General features: G+C 41.9%; 2 protein-coding genes across 42 annotated transcripts in view; one reads left to right on the top strand and one right to left on the bottom strand.

Moving 5' to 3' along the window:
* Nucleotides 1–454: 454 nt before the first annotated feature.
* Nucleotides 455–4206, top strand: LOC127690572 (small integral membrane protein 4). The gene is made up of 2 exons (XM_052190061.1): nt 455–742; nt 4103–4206. The coding sequence occupies exons 1-2, from the start codon at nt 592–594 to the stop codon at nt 4192–4194; spliced, it is 243 nt and encodes an 80-aa protein (XP_052046021.1). The 5' UTR covers nt 455–591; the 3' UTR covers nt 4195–4206.
* A 3921-nt stretch (nt 4207–8127) lies between these two features.
* Nucleotides 8128–18082, bottom strand: part of Pbrm1 (polybromo 1) — a 93625-nt gene continuing 83670 nt past the window's right edge. For 30 of the 41 annotated variants that reach the window (XM_052190010.1, XM_052190031.1, XM_052190015.1 and 27 more), the window contains 4 exons: nt 15472–15627; nt 12569–12639; nt 12267–12483; nt 8128–10966 (listed from right to left, as the gene is read on the bottom strand). In XM_052190010.1, coding sequence (XP_052045970.1) covers nt 10794–10966; nt 12267–12483; nt 12569–12639; nt 15472–15627 — 617 coding nt within the window. In that variant the 3' untranslated portion in view covers nt 8128–10793. The remainder of the gene's footprint in view (nt 10967–12266; nt 12484–12568; nt 12640–15471; nt 15628–18082) is intronic. The other 11 variants (XM_052190040.1, XM_052190041.1, XM_052190042.1 and 8 more) reach the window with 1 other exon arrangement.

Raw genomic sequence — 18082 nt, 5'->3', positions numbered from 1 at the left:
ATCATTTTAGCATGTTTGTTATAGACAATTATTGTTAGGGTTTATACTTTTTGTTGTGATGATAAAGTTCAGTTTTCAAACGTGCACATCGAATTTTGTTGTTTTAGAAGCCAAGTCAAACCAGTCACATCCCAGAAATAAAAGGAAGAAGTGTCACGTAACTGCATTTTAACTGATTTACTTCACAAAGGGTCGTCACCTCGGTCAGGGTATTACAAAAAAAGATGGCGATGGCAGAGTAGGGGGCGCGGCAGTAAACTCTGGGCCCCAGCAGCAGAGAGCAGATCGAGGGCGGGGCCTCCACGCCACGTTGGAGACTCCGCCCCCCGAAGTTTCTCGGGCTCCAGAATCTAGGCGCGTGCGCAGGCTTCTTCAGACCGACTCAGCCTCACAGAGCACGCGCGCTCAAACAGCACTCTGATTGGAGCGCCTGAGCGTCCCGCCACATTCTGATTGGCGGAGCCGACCGGTCTGTCAGCTTCCGCGACTCAACTCTTGCGGCCGGACTGTGGCGCTCAGTCCACGGGACACCGCGGACACGCAGGGGTGTTTGTCCTGCTTCCGTCCGTGCCCCACTCGGAGGCCTCGGATATGTTCTTCAGGGCCCAGGTGAGGCGAGCTCTTCAGCTGGTGCCCGGGAAGCAGCGATTCGGCATCTACAGATTCCTGCCCTTCTTTTTTGTCCTGGGAGGAACGATGGAGTGGATCATGATTAAAGTGCGCGTGGGCCAGGAGACCTTCTGTAAGTGAGGGTGCCGCAGCCTCCGTTTCTCCCGTGGGTATGCGATTACAGGCCGCTGGTTCCACTCAGTGGCAGAGCTACTTTTACTTCAGGCCTTAGGACAAGTGCTTTGACTGTTCGCGTGCAGCGAGGCCGGAGGCCCTTGGGGCTCTCGTGTTTGGTTCACATTGGCATCCAGCCCTCCTCCTCTCCTGGTATTTGAAGAGGGCACGTGCCTCTAGTCAGGCTGTAGTTCTTTGTAGCCTGTCCTTGGCCCTGCTGGTGACTTTGTGCCTAAGGAACAGGATTACTTGCACGCAGAAGAGGGACCAATCTTGAGGGCTCAGAAATTCAGATTAAGTCCCTAACCCTTTGAGATCTGTAGCCCAAACTCAAGAGGAAGTTATCCTGCCTGTCCTAGCTAATTACTACTGGTCACTCGCAGTCCTTAGGTTATGTCTTTGGCCCAAAACTGTGAAAAGAATGTCTGGCATTTCTGAGAACTGCTTCTGAAACGGCCAGTTCCTTTCAGGCCTTCTCCCAACCTTTGGGCCCTTTGTCTCTCATGTAACTATCATTTGAGAATTTTAGGTTGTTCTTTCAAAGCCTCCATTGATCTCTCTTTCTATACTTTGATATGAGGCCTGACTGTGCTGGCCTTGAATCTTCAAACTTACAGTCATCCTGTGGGTTTACAGGCATGGGCCTTCACTTAATGTTTAATAATTGTCTATGAGAATATCTTGCAAAGAAGGCGAATTTCAGAAGAGCTCGTGGGTGTAGTTTGGCGGTACACAGTCCCAAGCTCCATTTCAGCCTCCTACCTGCCACTATTAAGCATGCCATGAGGGTTGTGAGCAAAGAACCCTGGATGGGCACTTCATTGGATCAGATGGTGTGGGGAAGACTTTTGGGGACAGACAGACATTTAGGACTGTTTGCCAGATAAGGGGAAGATCAATGAACGCACTTCATGGCAGTGGTAATGGAAACCTGGAGGCTTATGTGTTCACTGATTCGATGTGGCAGATGAACAGAGTGAAAGGTGGCATGGATAGAAGGGTCCCTGTATAGGGCCAGAAAAGTACTGGACAGTAAGAATCTATCCTGATGGTTAAAAGGGCTCTTTTGAAGAGATTGATAGAGGCATGTATGGTTGGCCAGACTTGAGAAGATGGCCTCGTCGAGCTGGCAAAAGGAGTGCCAAGAAGTGGGTAGACCTGAGACAGCTTAGAGGTAGTGCTGATAAGTCTAATTGAGATGGGGCAGCGAGGCTTCTCAAGGAACAGAAGGGCAGGGCTGGTACTTCCACTGAAGGTGCAGAACATAGGCAGGGGGCTGGAGACATGGTTCAGCAGTTAGGAGCGCTAACTGCTCTTCCAGAGGTCCTGAGTTCAATTCCCAGCAACCTTATGGTGGCTCACAGCCATCTGTAATGTGATCCTATACCCTCTTCTGGTGGGTGTACTCATATAAATAGTACTACATCTTAAAAAAAGAACATAGGCAGTGTGACCCTGGGGACAAGGGTACATGATGGGTACATGATGAAATGGGTTAAAGATCCCAAGTTTAGGAAGACAGTTTGGGCCAGACATCTGGGTTTTCAGGCCATTCAGCTAAACTGTAATGGAAGCATGTTTAAGGTGACTTGGAGTGGTCAGAAGGAACACCAGGAAGGTTGTCCTTGAAGACAGGTGTCTTAGGGTTTCACTGCTGTGAACAGACAATCATGACCAAGGCAAGTCTTATAAAGGACATTTCATTGAGGCTGGCTTACAGGTTCAGAGGTTTAGTCCATTATCATCAAGGTGGGAACATGGCAGTATCCAGGCAGGCTTGGTGCAGGAGGAGCTGAGAGTTCTAATCTACATCTTCATCTGAAGGCTGCTAGTGGAAGACTGACTTCCAGACAGCTAGGATGAGGGTCTTAAGCCCACATCCAGTGACACACCCACTCCAACAAGGCCAAGCCTAATAGTGCCACTCCCTTGCTATAGAGCCAAGCATATATAAACCATCACAAGTGATAAAGAAATATGACTATGAAAGGGAGGTAACCACTTGCCTATAAGAGACTGAAGGGTATGCAAATGCTGACAAGAAAGGCTGGTTGGAACTAGAGCTGTCCCTAACTTGGTACAGCACTTGTTTTGGCATTCAGGATTTGATCTGCTAAGGAAAAGTGGGGGAGGGGGGGAGAGGGAGGGAGACTGGGAGTCTCCACCTTTACAAGTACCAGTGCCCAGTGGGATCAACCATGAAAATTAGAGTTCTTTACAGTAGCCTTTCTCTTCTATGAAGGGAGGGAATGTTGTCTTTCAGGGCTGAGAAAACTCTTTCAGCCATGTTAATGGATTCAGTTAAGAGGTACCTTAGACAACATGAATTGAGAAGTGAGGCATTTGGAGCTATCTCTGATTGGAGTCCTGGAGGGTGGCAAGGAGTTAAGGTACTGAGTAGAGTACGAAGGAACTTCTGCTGGTTTAACAGGAAGAGGGAAGAGAAAAGCCTTCTGCTGGTTTAACAGGAAGAGGGAAGAGAAAAGCCGAAGGGAGTGACCTCCAAGGACAGGAAAGCCAGGATTAGAGCAGCAGTTGTAGTCTGAGCAGCATTCTTCCCACGGAAGGCCAAGGGGTTGGCACTCACCCCCAAGAACATGGGTGGCAGAAAAGGCACAGATGAACAGGCAAGGGACTCTGAGCTGGCAGCCAGTGATAAAACCCTGAGAGGATGGCTGCCAAATGAACCCTGGAAGAGGATTTTTTTTTTTTTTTTGTCTTTTTTTTTTATTTGATATAATTTATTTACATTTCAAAGGGATTTTTTTTTTTAAAGGAAGATGTTTTCTTTTTTCTTTTTCTTTCTTTCTTTTTTTTACATGAAGGCAGAAAATGAGTAGTTTGGAAAGACAGCTGCTGAGAATGAGGAACCTTATTTCTCTCCTTACTCAGATTTTGGGACCTAGGCGAGGGAGCAGCAGATAGCCCTCAGGACATGATTCAGGGACACGACGACATTGATATTTACCCTGTTATCTCAACATAAACCTTTCGGGTTGTTAGTTTCAGTGTGGCAGGTGGCACTTGGGGGCCTTCCTTACGCTGGGTAAGCACTGTGCCACCGAGACAGATCCCTAGTCTCTATTTTTAAATTCCTCAGTTTCAGGGCTGCTGAGATGGCTCAGCAGTTAAGTGCACTGTATTCAGGTTGACTTCCCAGTATCTATATGGCAGCTCACAACTGTCTGTAACTCCAGCTCCAGGGGATCCCACATCCACCCACAGCCAAAATAACAATACATAGAACTTACTCTTATTTTTTTTTTTTTTAAAAAAACCTGTTTCTTAAAAGTCTAAGCATCATTTTTGTTTGATACAGATGATGTCTACCGTAGAAAAGCTTCAGAAAGACAGTATCAGAGAAGGATGGAAGATACATCAGAAACCAATCTTCATAAGCTAATAAAGTAAATATGAATTTCAGTGTTGATTTCAGCCATTTTGTGTTTTTATAGTCTCATTCTTCCTGGGCTGGCCTTAAACTCAAGGAAATCCCTTCCTCTGCTTCCTCAGCTCCATTAGATCATACTCTTTCAAGGGGACTCCCAGTATCCAGACAACAGCTCACAAACATTCGTAACTCCAACATTGTCTTCTGGCCTTGGTGGACACTGAACACATGTGGTGTACATATATACATGCAGGCAAAACACCCATCTATGTTAATTTTTTTCCTGAATACTAATCCTTTAGCAACTGTTTATTAGTTCAAAAATTGCCTTTACAAAGAATTCTCATAGTTCTAGTCTTTACTTGATTATATCCAAAGTCACTGTTGGATGCTATCTTCCTAAAACTCACCCAGTGTCTCACTCACAAGACATTTCATAAGCTAGTCAAAGATCAACCAAGATATTTTGCAATGCAATCTGGATTATTTGTGAAGCCCATTAAAGGAAAATAAAATTTCTAATATGTATGTATGTATGTATGTATGTATGCATGCATGCATGTGGCTGTGTCCATTTGAGCATGTGCGTGAGAGCAGATCCATGTGGAGGACAGAAGCACTGGATCCCATGAAGCTGGGAAGGTTGTGAACTACTTCATGTGAATACCGGGAATCAAACATGGGTCCTCTGGAAGAGCAGAATGTGCTCTTAACACTGAGCAGAATAGTCTCTTTCTAGCCCCAGCCTTGTTTCTTTTTGACAGAATCCCAGTGAAATCATGGCAATAAAATATCTCCTTTCCAAGACCATCTTAACTAGGGTAACGAGGTCATGTTTCTGTCCTTTTCAAATTTGTAAGCTTTTGCTCTGTGTGTGTGTGTGTGTGTGTGTCTGTGGTTTCCTTAGTGACTACATACTGCTCTGCTAGTGCAGGGCAACGATACAAGCAAGAAAGCTAACATACAGTTCAGTCAAATCAAGCAGAGTCTACAAAGGGCAACTAGGCAGTCAGATCCCAGTATAAGTTTAGATCACTAGTAGAAAAAGGAAAGTCCAAGCCGGGCCGTCTGGCGCACGCCTTTAATCCCAGGCAGAGGCAGGTGGATTTCTGAGTTCCAGGACAGCCTGGTCTACAGAGTGAGTTCCAGGACAGCCAGGGCTACACAGAGAAACCCTGTCTGGGGGGGGGGGGGTAGGGAAAGCAAGAAAAAGGAATGCTCATGCTTTCAAACAAGAAAGTGACCTACATTTTAAAGAAAAAGTAAGTTTCAGTCAGGCATGGTGGTACACGCCTTTAATCCCAGTACTTCACAGGTGGATTTCTGTGAGTTTGAAAAAAAAAAGTTTCAAAATATGAAGAAGCTGATGCTTAAAGGCCACAGACGGTAACATCAAGTTCATCCCTGTCACAAACACCTCTGGATGGGTGTGGGGTGCGGTAGAGGTGGAGGCAGGAGGATCAGTAACTCAAGGCTGGGATGGACTAGAATGAGACCGTCTTGAAAAGATAGTCTCTTAATTTTTTTTCTAGCATGGTTTTCCTATTTTTGAATTTGTCTTCTAACGTTAGGATCAACTCAGTGTAGAGTGTCCTAGATGTTTAGACTTTACCAAGTTCAGTTCACCGTTGATTATCAGTAATGATCAATACCACCAGGGAAAGAAATCTCACACCTAATATGTCTACTTGTACTACCTGGAGTATGAATTAAACCTCAAAGACACTTTACATGGATTCAATTTCTGTGTAAGAAGTTGTATAATTCTCAATTACATGGCTATACTTCCAGTTTTAGAAGTTGAGTACTTGTGGGTGTGGTTGGCCCATGCCTTTAATCCCAGCATTTGAGAGGCACAGGCTTGTAGACCTTGGAGGTTGAGGCCAGTTTGGTCTACAGAGAGCCAAGTTCCAGGACACCCCGGGCTACACAGAAAAACCCGTCTTGAAAAACTTGAGTCCTCAGCCACCTTTCTTATCTCTTCCCCATGAGTTTTATTAAAGAAACTTGAAACTGGCAGGCAACTTGATCTTGATATTTAAAGCATTTTAAGAGCACATTAGTTTAGAAGTTGTGAAGAATTTAAATTATTTTAATTTTGCATAATTTAAAAATTATTTTAAAATTATGTGGGGCTAGAGATGGCTTAGTGATTTAAGAGCACAGACGTATTCTTCCGAAGGTCCTGAGTTCAGATCCCAAGAACCACATGGTGGCTCACAACCATCCATAATGAGATCTGACTCCCTCTTTTGGAGTGTCTGAAGACAGCTATAGTGCACTTACATATAATAAATAAATAAATCTTTTAAAAAATAAATAAATCTTTTAAAAAATGTGTGTGTGTGTGGGGGGGGTATGTGCATATGCCCGTAGGCACCCAGAGGCCACAGAACCCTGTGGAGTTAAGAGTTGTAGGTAATCATAAACCTCCCAGTGTGTGCTGGGAATCAAATGTGGGTCCTCCAGAACAGCAAGCACTCGTAACCTGTGAGCAATCCTTCCAGCATCAGGGTATAAGTTTTTAACTCCCTAAAATATTATTAAGTTTTTTGAAATGACACCACAGATTCTAGGACGACCTATTTTCATGACTGGGATGAGTGTAGTAGTGTAGTTAAGCCTAGGGCTTTACATACACTAGATGAGAGTGTCCATCCTTTGACCTTTTTTTTTTTTAAAAGATTTATTTATTATATGTACATATACTGTAGCTGTCTTCAGACACCAGAAGAGGGTGTCAGACTCATTACAGATGGTTGTGAGCCACCATGTGGTTGCTGGGATCTGAACTCAGGACCTTTGGAAGAGCAGTCAGTGCTCTTAACCGCTGAGCTATCTCTCCAGCCCCCCCCCCTTTTTTTTAATTAAAGACAGGGTCTTTAAATTATCCAGGCTGGCCATGAATCTACAATCTTCCTGCCTTATCCCCCTAAATATCTGGACTAAAAATGTGAGCTACTAGATCAGACAGATAAAAACTTAGCATTTACTATAACTTACCTTCATTGTGATATTGGGAAAAAGGCTATCATATGACTGATGGGGAAAATACCTACATTAGGCAGATAGTAAGCAATGAAGGAATGATAGTTTTTCTCTCTCGTGCAGGTCTGTCTTGGAAGACGTATTTAAATCCCTATTGTTAATCTTTTTTAATGTCTGAATTTTTCACAGTGAGTTTCCTCTAAAGAAAAGTGTATTCTTGGACCTAGGAGTTTTCCAAAGTAATTTTTCTCCTTGTAAAGGAATACCAAAACACCTTGCTACATTTATGAACTACTAAGACGAATACACAATACCCCATTGAAGGGGAGAGTAATAGTCCATTAATTTATTCAGTACTGAGCTCTCAGCCAGCTGAGCCAGCATACATACTCTCAAAATAGAAAGGTACAAAACCATTTACCAGTGTTTGTTTGTGCAGGGCTTGGGTGTAATGTTAGCTGTCAGCGATCCTTCACTCATGGGCATAGGTAGCTATGTATCCCTCTCTGCAGTCTCAGGGCAGAATCACAGGGCCTTGCAAAATGGTGTTAGAAAAAAACAGCTGGCTGATTTTACCATCATTTTCTACTAAAAGTATGACACATTTTAAGAACTTGTAAAATTGAAGATTTACCTGGACCACTTGTCTTATGGTCACAGTTAAGCTATTTAAAATGAGTTTTGCGTCTAGAAACCCCTTTCTACCCTCAATAACTTGCTCTTCCTTTTTGAAACCTGTTTTGTTTCTGCTCATGCTGCAAACCCTGAGCAAGAGATGTGGGGGACGTCGGGCTACAAATGGGCTCTACGTGTTGAATTTCACCTGACCAGAAGTGCTTTCTACCTTCAACTGGCAGCCCTATCGTCCTCAGCATGAGGAGGTCAGGGCTTGTAGGAGTGTTCTTCAGTCTGCTCCAAACATCTGACACGGCTTAAACAGAGCCACCAAACCTGGCTAATCCAAATCACTTTGCAAACTCTTGTTTTTATTTGGATTAAAAAGCTTTGATGAACAAACATATGATACATACATGGTATAGAACCAGTTACCACTTAAAACCTCAGATAATGATATAGTACAGAAATTAGAATAAACCAAATTTTAATCAGGTCTGGAAATGTTCAGGCTGAAAGTTGTAACATCAATTTGGAGATCTTACACAAGTGCCCCTCACCCACTCAGTTCTTCCTCGGAAGGGGAAGGCAGACTTAGTAAAAATCAGTCTTTTAAGTCAGCTGGCTGACTTTCTATTTTAAACTTATAGGTCCCCCAACCTAATACAAACAAAATTCTTCACAGGAACTTACATTTTGCAAACAATTAGGCCATTATATTTCCTAAGCCTCATTACTACAGTTCTTAAAAGTCATGAGAAAGTATGTTGTTTACTTGTACTGCCTTAAGTCAGGGCTTTTTCTGTTTTTGAAGATGTATGATCTTAAATATTATACCCTAAGTAATCACAGATACTCTTCAAAAGCATGATTCTAAAATAAATAGTACCTTAAATGCTTTTAATTAATTAGGTTTTTTTTTTTTAAAGGTAATTAGGGCTTGCCTTAGGGACATAGCACCCCGTGCTGGATTTGTACTGCCTTAGGGAACCTGGGGCTGGCTCTTGGTTCCTACAGCACTAGAGCACTGGGAAGGAGCCAGGAGGAAATGTGCTCTGGCTTCTAGTACTCCTGGTTGCTGATAGTGAAGTGGTTTTAGTGACTCCCCAAGGAGCCTCATCTAACCTTTAAAAAGAAAAGGAAAATTAATGCATGAAATAAATAAATAATTTAACCAAAATTAAGTTTCTGGTTCTTTGGTGTAATTCAAGGATACCTAAAGAGAAAAGAATCTGATTACATTATATAGTCCATGATGAGTTAATGGTCCAAATAACCAGGAATCAAAGATTTATTTGATTCAGTTTAACATACTCTGCAGTACATTTTAAAATTTAAGATTTAAAATACTTGATGAAAATTGAGATCCAGTGGTTGACTACTGGTATTAAGTTACAGGGCTCCTGTATTTAAAGTAGCTACCAGGGACTGCTTTCCATTCTATACTCTTTTGTTCTCATGATTTATTAAGCATGGCAATTAAACACGAGTACTGATCCGTTATATTCTAAAGGAAGAGTGTCATTTAACAATCATTCTCAACGAACAACAGGGCAGTGGCAGCATCAGCACCACACAACCACCCAATTAGAATAAAGCAGGTACAAAACCACCATCATGTGAAATGTTTGCTGCTGCCTGAGCACTGTACACTGCGTCTGTGTTTACCCTAGGGCCATGTTAGAAAGGCAGGCTTGTGGTTGCTAAGCATTATGGTACCTGCCCTTAATCCCAGCACTTGGGCGGAAGAGGCAGGCGTTTGAGGCTAGCCTGGTCTATACAGAGAGTTCCAGTCCAGCCAGGGTTGGCAGTTCGACCATGTCTCAAGAAAAGGAAGACAAGGTCACCAAGTCCAAGTACTAAGGATCTGTAATAGTCTTTGTTTGTGAACATGTTCTTAAAGTATAATTTCCTTCTATAATCCAAAGCACAAGCTAAATTTTAAAATATTTTAGAAAGTATTATTTCTGGTTGAGAATTCCAACCCTGAAACAAACAATACTATAACTGATAACAAGGAAATAAAGACTCCAGGACATCTGTATATATAGGCAGTCTACCCTTGCACAGTTATGTGCAAGGCACAGCTTGTGTCCATGTTAGACTCTTTCTTAGGTCAGGTATTATGCTTAAAATAAACCACCTCCATGCATACTTCAGTACTTTCTTCCATGTTTTTCAAAGTAAACAGATGTACAGTTTCAAATCATATATGTATAACATGAAGGCATAAACTAAAATCATAAACTGAATCATAAACTGATCAAAAGTACTCTTAAACTTACCTTCCAAAACTAAATATAACTCAGATCTGAGCATATATTCTACAAGAATCACTGACAATACAGATGTCTAACTCAGCACAAAGTTACATTTCCCTTCAGTTACACTAACTGTGGATGGATATACAGCATTGACTTTAGATTTCTATAGTAAGCCTCTGTGTTAATAGAGCAAATATGCCATATCTGTCACACATGTATAATCTAAACTTTTCAAAGAACTTCGCTTTACCTGTAAGAAAACCTGCAGATATTTAGGCATGTAAAACATACATATACATTCCTCTAAGATGTAAACTAGGACCAACTTCACATTTCATTGTCAACTTAAATTTGTAAACTTTTTTTTCATTTTTTCTTTTATGTGTGTATATATATAATATATATATTTATAAAAAAGAAAAGCAAAACCCTAAGCCAAGCCAAAACCTTTGATGATTTAAGTCCTTTAACAAGTAAAGATAAAACTATTACTATATATAACCAATTATGAAACTGGTTTTAAACAAAGGAAACGTATGCAAAAAAATCTTTTGTGTATTTGATAGTCAACTTAATGTAACAAAACCAAATCTGAAATAGCTTATTAAAAGTGTCCTTATATAAAAATGGCTGTGTGATGTACAATAAAATGCAATAAAAATTATCATCCTTTGTTCCTCCCTCCCACCCCAGTAACTAAAATGGCTACCGTTCCACAACTCTTTGCTGCCACAGAAGAAACAGTGACGTGATTAGACATTTTCCAGGTTGTATGCCTGTCGGATATTGAGAGTGTCTCGAAGCATTAAATCCCGCAGGCGCCAGAGGGCGTCCGCCATGGTGGTGTGTGCACCTTTACTTTTGAGCCAGTGAGAAGGTAGGCGGCTCTCCTGCTCTTTTGACAAATGCACATCCCGTCTTCGAGCTGAAAATTTGAAGTATAAACAGACATTAGAATTTTAGTATAATAAGATGACCCCAGTTTTAAGGGTTGATGTATTTATATTAAAACAAAACAATATTTAAAGTTATGAATATGTGATGTACATTACAATCATAGCAAAGTTTATTAGGCATTGATATCTGACCACTAACACTTTATTGTAGATACTCCTGATATTGACAATTTCTTCAATTGTTATAAAAGATGCCTAAAGGGAAATCATACTTGATATTCTTAAAAGAGCTTAACATTTCCTAGCTGGGTTTGGAAATGAATACATAAGGGGCTAGCTCAGTGGCTGAGAGCACTTGCTGCTCTTACAGAGGGCTGGGCTTCAGTTCCCAGCACCACAGGAACTCTCACAACTGTCCATAGCTATAGTTCCAAGTGATCTGAAGTCTTTTTCTGCCCTTTGAGGGTAGACACCAGGCATGCGTGTAGTACATTTTATATATCACATATGCACATGCCTACACCTGTATTCCCAGCGGCTAGGAGGCAGAGGGAGGGAGAAAATTAATTCAAGGATATATGTTAGAAGCTAGTTCAGAACATAAGCCAAACAACAAAAATCAAAAATACAACCAGGTTCAGGGATATGGCTCAGTGCATAGAAGTGCTTGTTGCACACGTCAGACTATAACCGTCTCTCATTCCAGACAAAAAGCAGATGTGGTGCTGGGTATCAGGATACTAGCACTTCTAAGGCAAGATGGGAGTCTGAGATATGAAAGGGCAGTTAGCCTATAGTAAATACTGCAGCAGCATAAGTAAGAGACCCTGTTCCAATAAGGTAGAAGGTGAAAACTGACTCCTGAAAGTTGTCTTCTGTCCTCCATGCACCCAAAGCACATGTGAGCTTTAACACAAATACACAAATTTATTTTTTAAAATGAATAAGCAGAAGCTTCCAATTTCCTTTTGAGAAACTAGGTGATACCATGTAGATACATTTCTTCTCAACTAAAGGAATAGCTTGGTAAACTAAAGAAATAAGCTTTCCATTTTTCTCTTTTTAAAATCTGACATGTATTCTAATACTTAAATATCAGAAAAAAAGAAAAACTGGAAAAAAATTAGAATGTATTTGAGAAGATGACAGTATATGATATGAGCAAGCTTTGATTTTTTTTTAAGCCCATTTTTATTGGGTCAATATGCAAAGAACCCCAAATCTATTCTGTGAAATGTATATTTATTTCCCTTTACAAGGCTGTTCTCTAAGAGCCTGCAGCAGTGAGAGGACTGGGAGGAACATGTATTTCAGCAGTGTTCTCCTTACCCGCCAGAGTTTGGTCCCACTTGCTAATGCTGTTGGATTCAGCACTGAGTCCTTCAATGTATTTCAGGTAGGCCTCTGAGTGGAGAAGCCTTTGGGTCTTTGGTGGGGGAGCCACAAACATGGGTGTTGTTGGCTGCTGTATGACAGGGGGGCCAGCTGGATGAGGGCCAGGATATGGAGGTGGTGCCTGCTGCCCTGGAGGTCCCAGAACTCCTACCTGAAAGAACATGGGATCAGATGATTACGCTCAAAAGATAATCAGCACATGTTCTGAGAAGGCAGATGGAAGCTAGGAGGCTTACCTGTTGTCCATATGGACTTCCACCTGGTGCTGGAGTCCCTACCATGGGGGATACTCCTTGATTCATCACACCTATAATTCAGAATGCAATGGCACAATTAGAGGCTCTGGTTTTTTGTTGACTGATAAACTGACAAGAGCTGGTGCCATTTTAAATGCCAACCTATGTTCGTTTGCTCTTGAGTGTGCATAGGCGTTTTAAGCACCCTAAGCAGAATCTAACTAGGAAATTTATATTTGTTTGTTTCTGGTTACTTAAAGCATAGTAGTAGTATACTTTGTCAGAGGTACATTAATTATTCCAGGCATAGACTGTTTTAGACCCTGAATAAAATTCTAGGGTTACCCTGAGTGAGTGAGCTATAGTTAGAATACACTTCTGTTTTCAAGGTACTTTTCTTCTGATCATATAGTTTTCTGCAACTGGAGCTCGTGGGATAGGGCTGAGCAGTAACTATAGCACTAGGACAGTTATCTGAACCCTGTGGAGGCTGGAGTCACTATCTTAATGTGCTCTGCAGTCACCAGCTGGCTTTACCTCAGGCACTAAAGCTGAGAAGGCATCAGTGGATGATGTAGAAGCAGTGTAGCCTTGCTGCCATTACCTCAGATTCCAAATGACAAAGGAATAGAGAAAGACTTTGTACCCTATTCTCTCTGGTAATCAGAGTAGACTTCCTTGGGTAGATATTCACGAGCAATTGCTGTCTCACAGGCACTAGTTGCTAACGATAGAATATCCCAAATTTAGTCTATTTTCATCTCAGGGTTATCTGTTTGCTATTATAACAAAACAAAATAGCCAAGGGACTCAGATTTGCTGTGAATGTTAGCTCACACCTGTTATCCCAGCCCTTTCGAAGCTGAAACAGGAATACAGCTGTCAATCTGAGGCCAGCCTGGGTTACTAAATACATCTCTCTCCCATAGTTAGCATTTTGATAGCCAGAAAACTGGTCTTTTTGAAGATTCAGAGCTCTTAAGTGTCACTTCCACGAAGTACAAGGCATCTTATTTGTTAGAGAGGGAGGAAGAAAAAAAGTGAAACGAGTTTCTGCTTAAAAAGGAATATGCCAAGTACTTGGAATTGTAGCCCAGTCATCACAGCCGTGTCCTGGTGATTTATGAATCGTACAAAGAAGTCATGGTAGATAAGCTTCTGTTTCAGCAACACATTATAACCTATGGCTCCTAATCCCTGCAGGTCATTCATTGACCTTAGATCCTATAGACTGGGAGGCTCCCAAAAACTGGCTGCATCACAGATTTGCAGGGCAGCACAAACGAATCTACAACCTTTTCTACTTCCTGTTTACAAATAACATGCCTGGGTAAGCCACTGAAGACAGGAGCTGAGACAAAGGACGAGCCCCTTGAATCCTAAAGCCAGGTCACTGGGCATGGCTCACGAGGTCTTCCTGTCCCCTGACTGTTATCAGGTGTGCTGTGCTCTCTTCGAAAGCTGTTTGGATTCTACAGACAGGAGAAGAGCTGCTGGCATTGCCCCCACAACCACCAAAACGCAGCTGCTAAAATGGGGTGTGTACTTGGCCTTAAACAGGACTTCTATCAAGTGCTATATACATTTAGAAGGTGTCAACTCCAACAAGGTTTCATGGACTGACTCAGAGAAACCTTGTGCCAAGGTATAAGGGCACAGATTTAGGACCAAGTTCATTTGCCACACGAGAGAAATTATTTTCTGATTAACTTCTGGTGCCCCAGCATTTCACATAAGTTACCACATCCATATGAAGTACAAATATCACAATCATTTCTTCCTCTGGGAACATTGGAAAAATAAAAGCATTGTTGGAGTTATGTCCATCCTCAGGAACACAGAGAATGTGGCTAAACTGCGGGAGTGGAAGGCATGCATGCATCCCTGCACTTGGGATGGTGAGGCAGTAGAATTTTGAGTTCAAGGCCAGCCTTGAGTACGTATAGCCTGATCCTATCACAATTAAAAAAAAAAGAAAGTATGTTGGAGTTAATTTGTTTTCCCTATCCACTATTGAGTTCATCTCTGAACTATTATTTGAATCCATGTAGAACTCCATGGGTAAGCAGGGGTCAGGCATAATGCAAGCACACCTGGCCAGCTCCTCTGCAGCTCACCTGGGTCTTCGATGACATTCAGTACTGAAGTGGCTGCTGCTCCAAGCCATGTAAAAGCCCATCCCCTTGACTATATTACAGCCAAAAGTAAGCTCTTCTGTATATGATGGAAATTATGGAAACTTATGATTTTTCCAATCTTTTAACTTTCATTATAAAGTGGAACAATGTAGTGAATTCTGAGTTCCATTTATATATTTCTACACAGAAGAACTTCTGGCTTCTATTGACATACAAATATATCCATAACTAACAAGGTCATGTTATGCTTGTTAGGAGACTCAAAACTAATTCAATATAAACTCCCTCCCTTCCTACACGGTGTTACAAAGTGGAGGATTTCTGAAGAGCTTCACATATGCAGTTCTAATTACAAAAGGGCTACTGAGGAGGAAGAGTTAGAACAGGGACTCTACAATGAAGACCCTGTGAGAAAAGAATTTCACCAGGTAAAGAAATGCTCTGGGAGCCAAAGTACTTTTATATATGACTCTGATAATAGGCTGTGGCCCTGAAGACTTTGCAAACATGTCACATCTGATAATGAACTATGCCTCCAGCTCCTTCATCTTTGGGTCTGGCCTCTGCAGTGTATCCAGTGCTGCTGGTGGAAGGTCACCTGATCAACACACAGGACAGGCCCTACTACTGACAGCTCTGGGATTCTTTGTGAGGGAAGCCTGGCCACCATGGGCAGAAGGTGCTTCCTGGAAGAATTGGCTGAGACAGGAAAAAGAATTTAAAAAAAAAATGAGATTAATGAGTGAATGAGGATGAAGTTCTTACCGGGTGGTGGGATGCCTGGGAGGCCAGGCACACCTGGCGGAAGATGGTGAGGTGGAGGCCCCCCAGGGTGAAGTGGCTGCATGCTGCCCATGCTAACAAGGCCATCAACTGGGCCCTGCAAAGGTGGAAGGCCTGGCGGATAGCCACCCATCATGCCTTGAAGGATACAACAAATTTCAGACATGCATCATTAACATGCAACATGAGCTAAGTAATAACAACCCCCTCCATGCACTACCAATGAATAAGCGCCCTTAGTACTGCATGATATAACAGCAATTAGTGCAATTATTTTGTTGCAGTAATGAACAAAATAAAGTTACAAATATGAAACCCAACACTTTTGGATGAATTAGTGTTTAGTAAATTATTGCTTATAATTATTCTCAATAAGCTAAACATAATGTTTCCATTTAATTAAAGAGGAGCTCTAGTAACAGTTTTCTCAAGGACAGAACTATTGCAAACTGTTCAGCCAATGATCAGTTCTGCCGCCTGCAACTCCAAGTGATCAGTACATACCCCAGTACTCCACTCTGCCTGCACTCACATCCCTATGTGGGTGCACATGGAGGGAAATCAGAACAGAGGGAAAGGAGGTGCACAGTCCTGATAACAAGGCCTGGGTCTCCAGTTTGGGAGCAAAAAAGTTTCAAGACTTCTTCATATACTCCTCCCTTCTATTTCCACCACTGCTGTTAAGAACGGATTATGTTAAGGTTTGAGCTGGAGAACAACTAACAGCTATCACAATGAATAATATTTCATCTTTAGATTTCAAAATATGTTAAGGAGAAATCTAAATTTTCTCAAGCCAACTAAAGTCCAGGTAGTTCAGAAACCTACATGCAGCAGGCAGGCCTGAAGGAAGAACAGCTGGAGAATCAGGCTCTGCTACTACAGGAGAAAATGCCATTTGTCATCACTGTCTCCAGGCTCACACATTTTGTCATGTAAACCTTCAACTGACAGGGAGCATTTTAACTGAGGTATAGAATTCCTATAAACAGAGGCTTGTGTTCCTTTATTTTCCAAGCATACCATCATATAATAAAACATCTGGCTAGGGAAATGTTATGGCAAACAAGTATTTTGGAAAAGGGGTGGAAATAAGAATAATTTCAGTGAGGACTCACCTATCAAAAACACAAAAACAAAATATGACTTGGAATGTGTACAAGTCTAAATAATGTGAAGCTCCCTGTGGAGTCCAGTCACTTTTAGGCAGGTTCTTACACAGGAAGGGCAAAGGCACAGCGCCAAAGTACTCTGAAGAGTTTCAGTCTTTTTTTGAGGAGGTATTTGAAACATTTGTTTGCACACATTTAGTCTTCTAAAGCTATGGCACACTGAGAACCCTAGACTGACTCACCTTGCCTCCTTAGTCACATCCAAACTGGCTACAAGAACTTACAACTTCACAAAACAAATTTGAAATATTTCTATACATGAAATAGGATGTATTTCAGTTTTTCAGAGATTGAGGTAAAAATGATTTTGAGTAGATACCATCATCTTAAAACAGGATGAAATCCAATGTTGCCAAACTGCCCTTTCAACACACCGTCAGGACCAGCTTGTAAGTAGGTGAGAGGTTGAACAAATGTTAGGAGGCTTTGCTTTCAATTACAAAAGCCCATCTGAACGCAGCCGTCGTAGGCTGTGGTTGAAGATTAAATTATTAAGAACTGAAAGACACAGCATTTGTCTTCATTAAACTGTACTTTGGCATTTATTATCCCAGTCACATGTGTTCAAATGAGCTTCAATGCTTGTAAGCAAAGCTGGCCTCAGACAACAAGGCTCAGACTAAGGCCCTGAACGACCTAGAACTCCATGAAAAATGACCCTTTCAGCGCCAAGTTCTCACTGTGGACCAAAGGCTTTTACTGTAGAGGATCTCTGCCCCTCATTCCTGTGGCCCAGAAGCCTGGGCAGCACACCTTTAGTAACAGAGAAGTGGTGTTCAGAGGACCACCCTCTTCAACCACAGATGCCATTCCCCAACAGGGAGCTAAAATGCTGCAGCTGCTAATTTTTGTTCCATTTTAGCTATAGGTATTCATTTTGTTAACATATGTTCCTGGGATTTGCAGTCAAGGACATAGTGCCACAGTACTATACATCAAATAGAATAAAACAGGATGTCAATGAGGGAATCCTGACTTTCAAAGTCCCCATGATCAAGACCTGATTGCTGGAAACCTCTGGAACCCCATTAACCAGAATGGGCCATGGAATAGAGCAGGCAGTTATGAGATTTGTTAGAGCAACATCAGTCACACTCAAAGCACTGAGAGCCATGACTCAGATGTGCTTTGGCGAGTGCAACTGCTGAGGTCAGCGACAGTGCATTTGAGAACTTGCCATCACAAAAGTTAGGAGCAACAATGGGAAAGTTATCCTGTGCAGTCTTTCCTCTAAAAGCAAAAACAAAAAAGGCAAAAAAACAAAAACAAAAACCCGAAAACGGCAAGAACAAAAAACAGCAAAAACAAAAACCAGTGTCCCCACAAAGCTGCCTTGAACAACACTGTCTTGGACTCTGTGCAAAGAGTCAGACTGCTTGTGTAAGAAGAATCACAGGTGGCTTATACAGAGCTCACCAGAT

This window comes from Apodemus sylvaticus, chromosome 8, assembly GCF_947179515.1.
Source record: "Apodemus sylvaticus chromosome 8, mApoSyl1.1, whole genome shotgun sequence".
NCBI lineage: Eukaryota > Metazoa > Chordata > Mammalia > Rodentia > Muridae > Apodemus > Apodemus sylvaticus.
Note: the sequence above shows the minus strand (reverse complement) of the source record. Positions and strands in the feature narration are given on the sequence as shown.

What these genes read in the sequence shown, in the direction of transcription:
- LOC127690572 (XM_052190061.1), top strand. Translation starts at nt 592, where the DNA reads ATGTTCTTCAGGGCCCAGGTGAGGCGAGCTCTTCAGCTGGTGCCCGGG. An exon ending in CGTGGGCCAGGAGACCTTCT is followed by an intron (nt 743 to 4,102) that starts GTAAGTGAGGGT and finishes TGTTTGATACAG; the next exon opens with ATGATGTCTACCGTAGAAAA.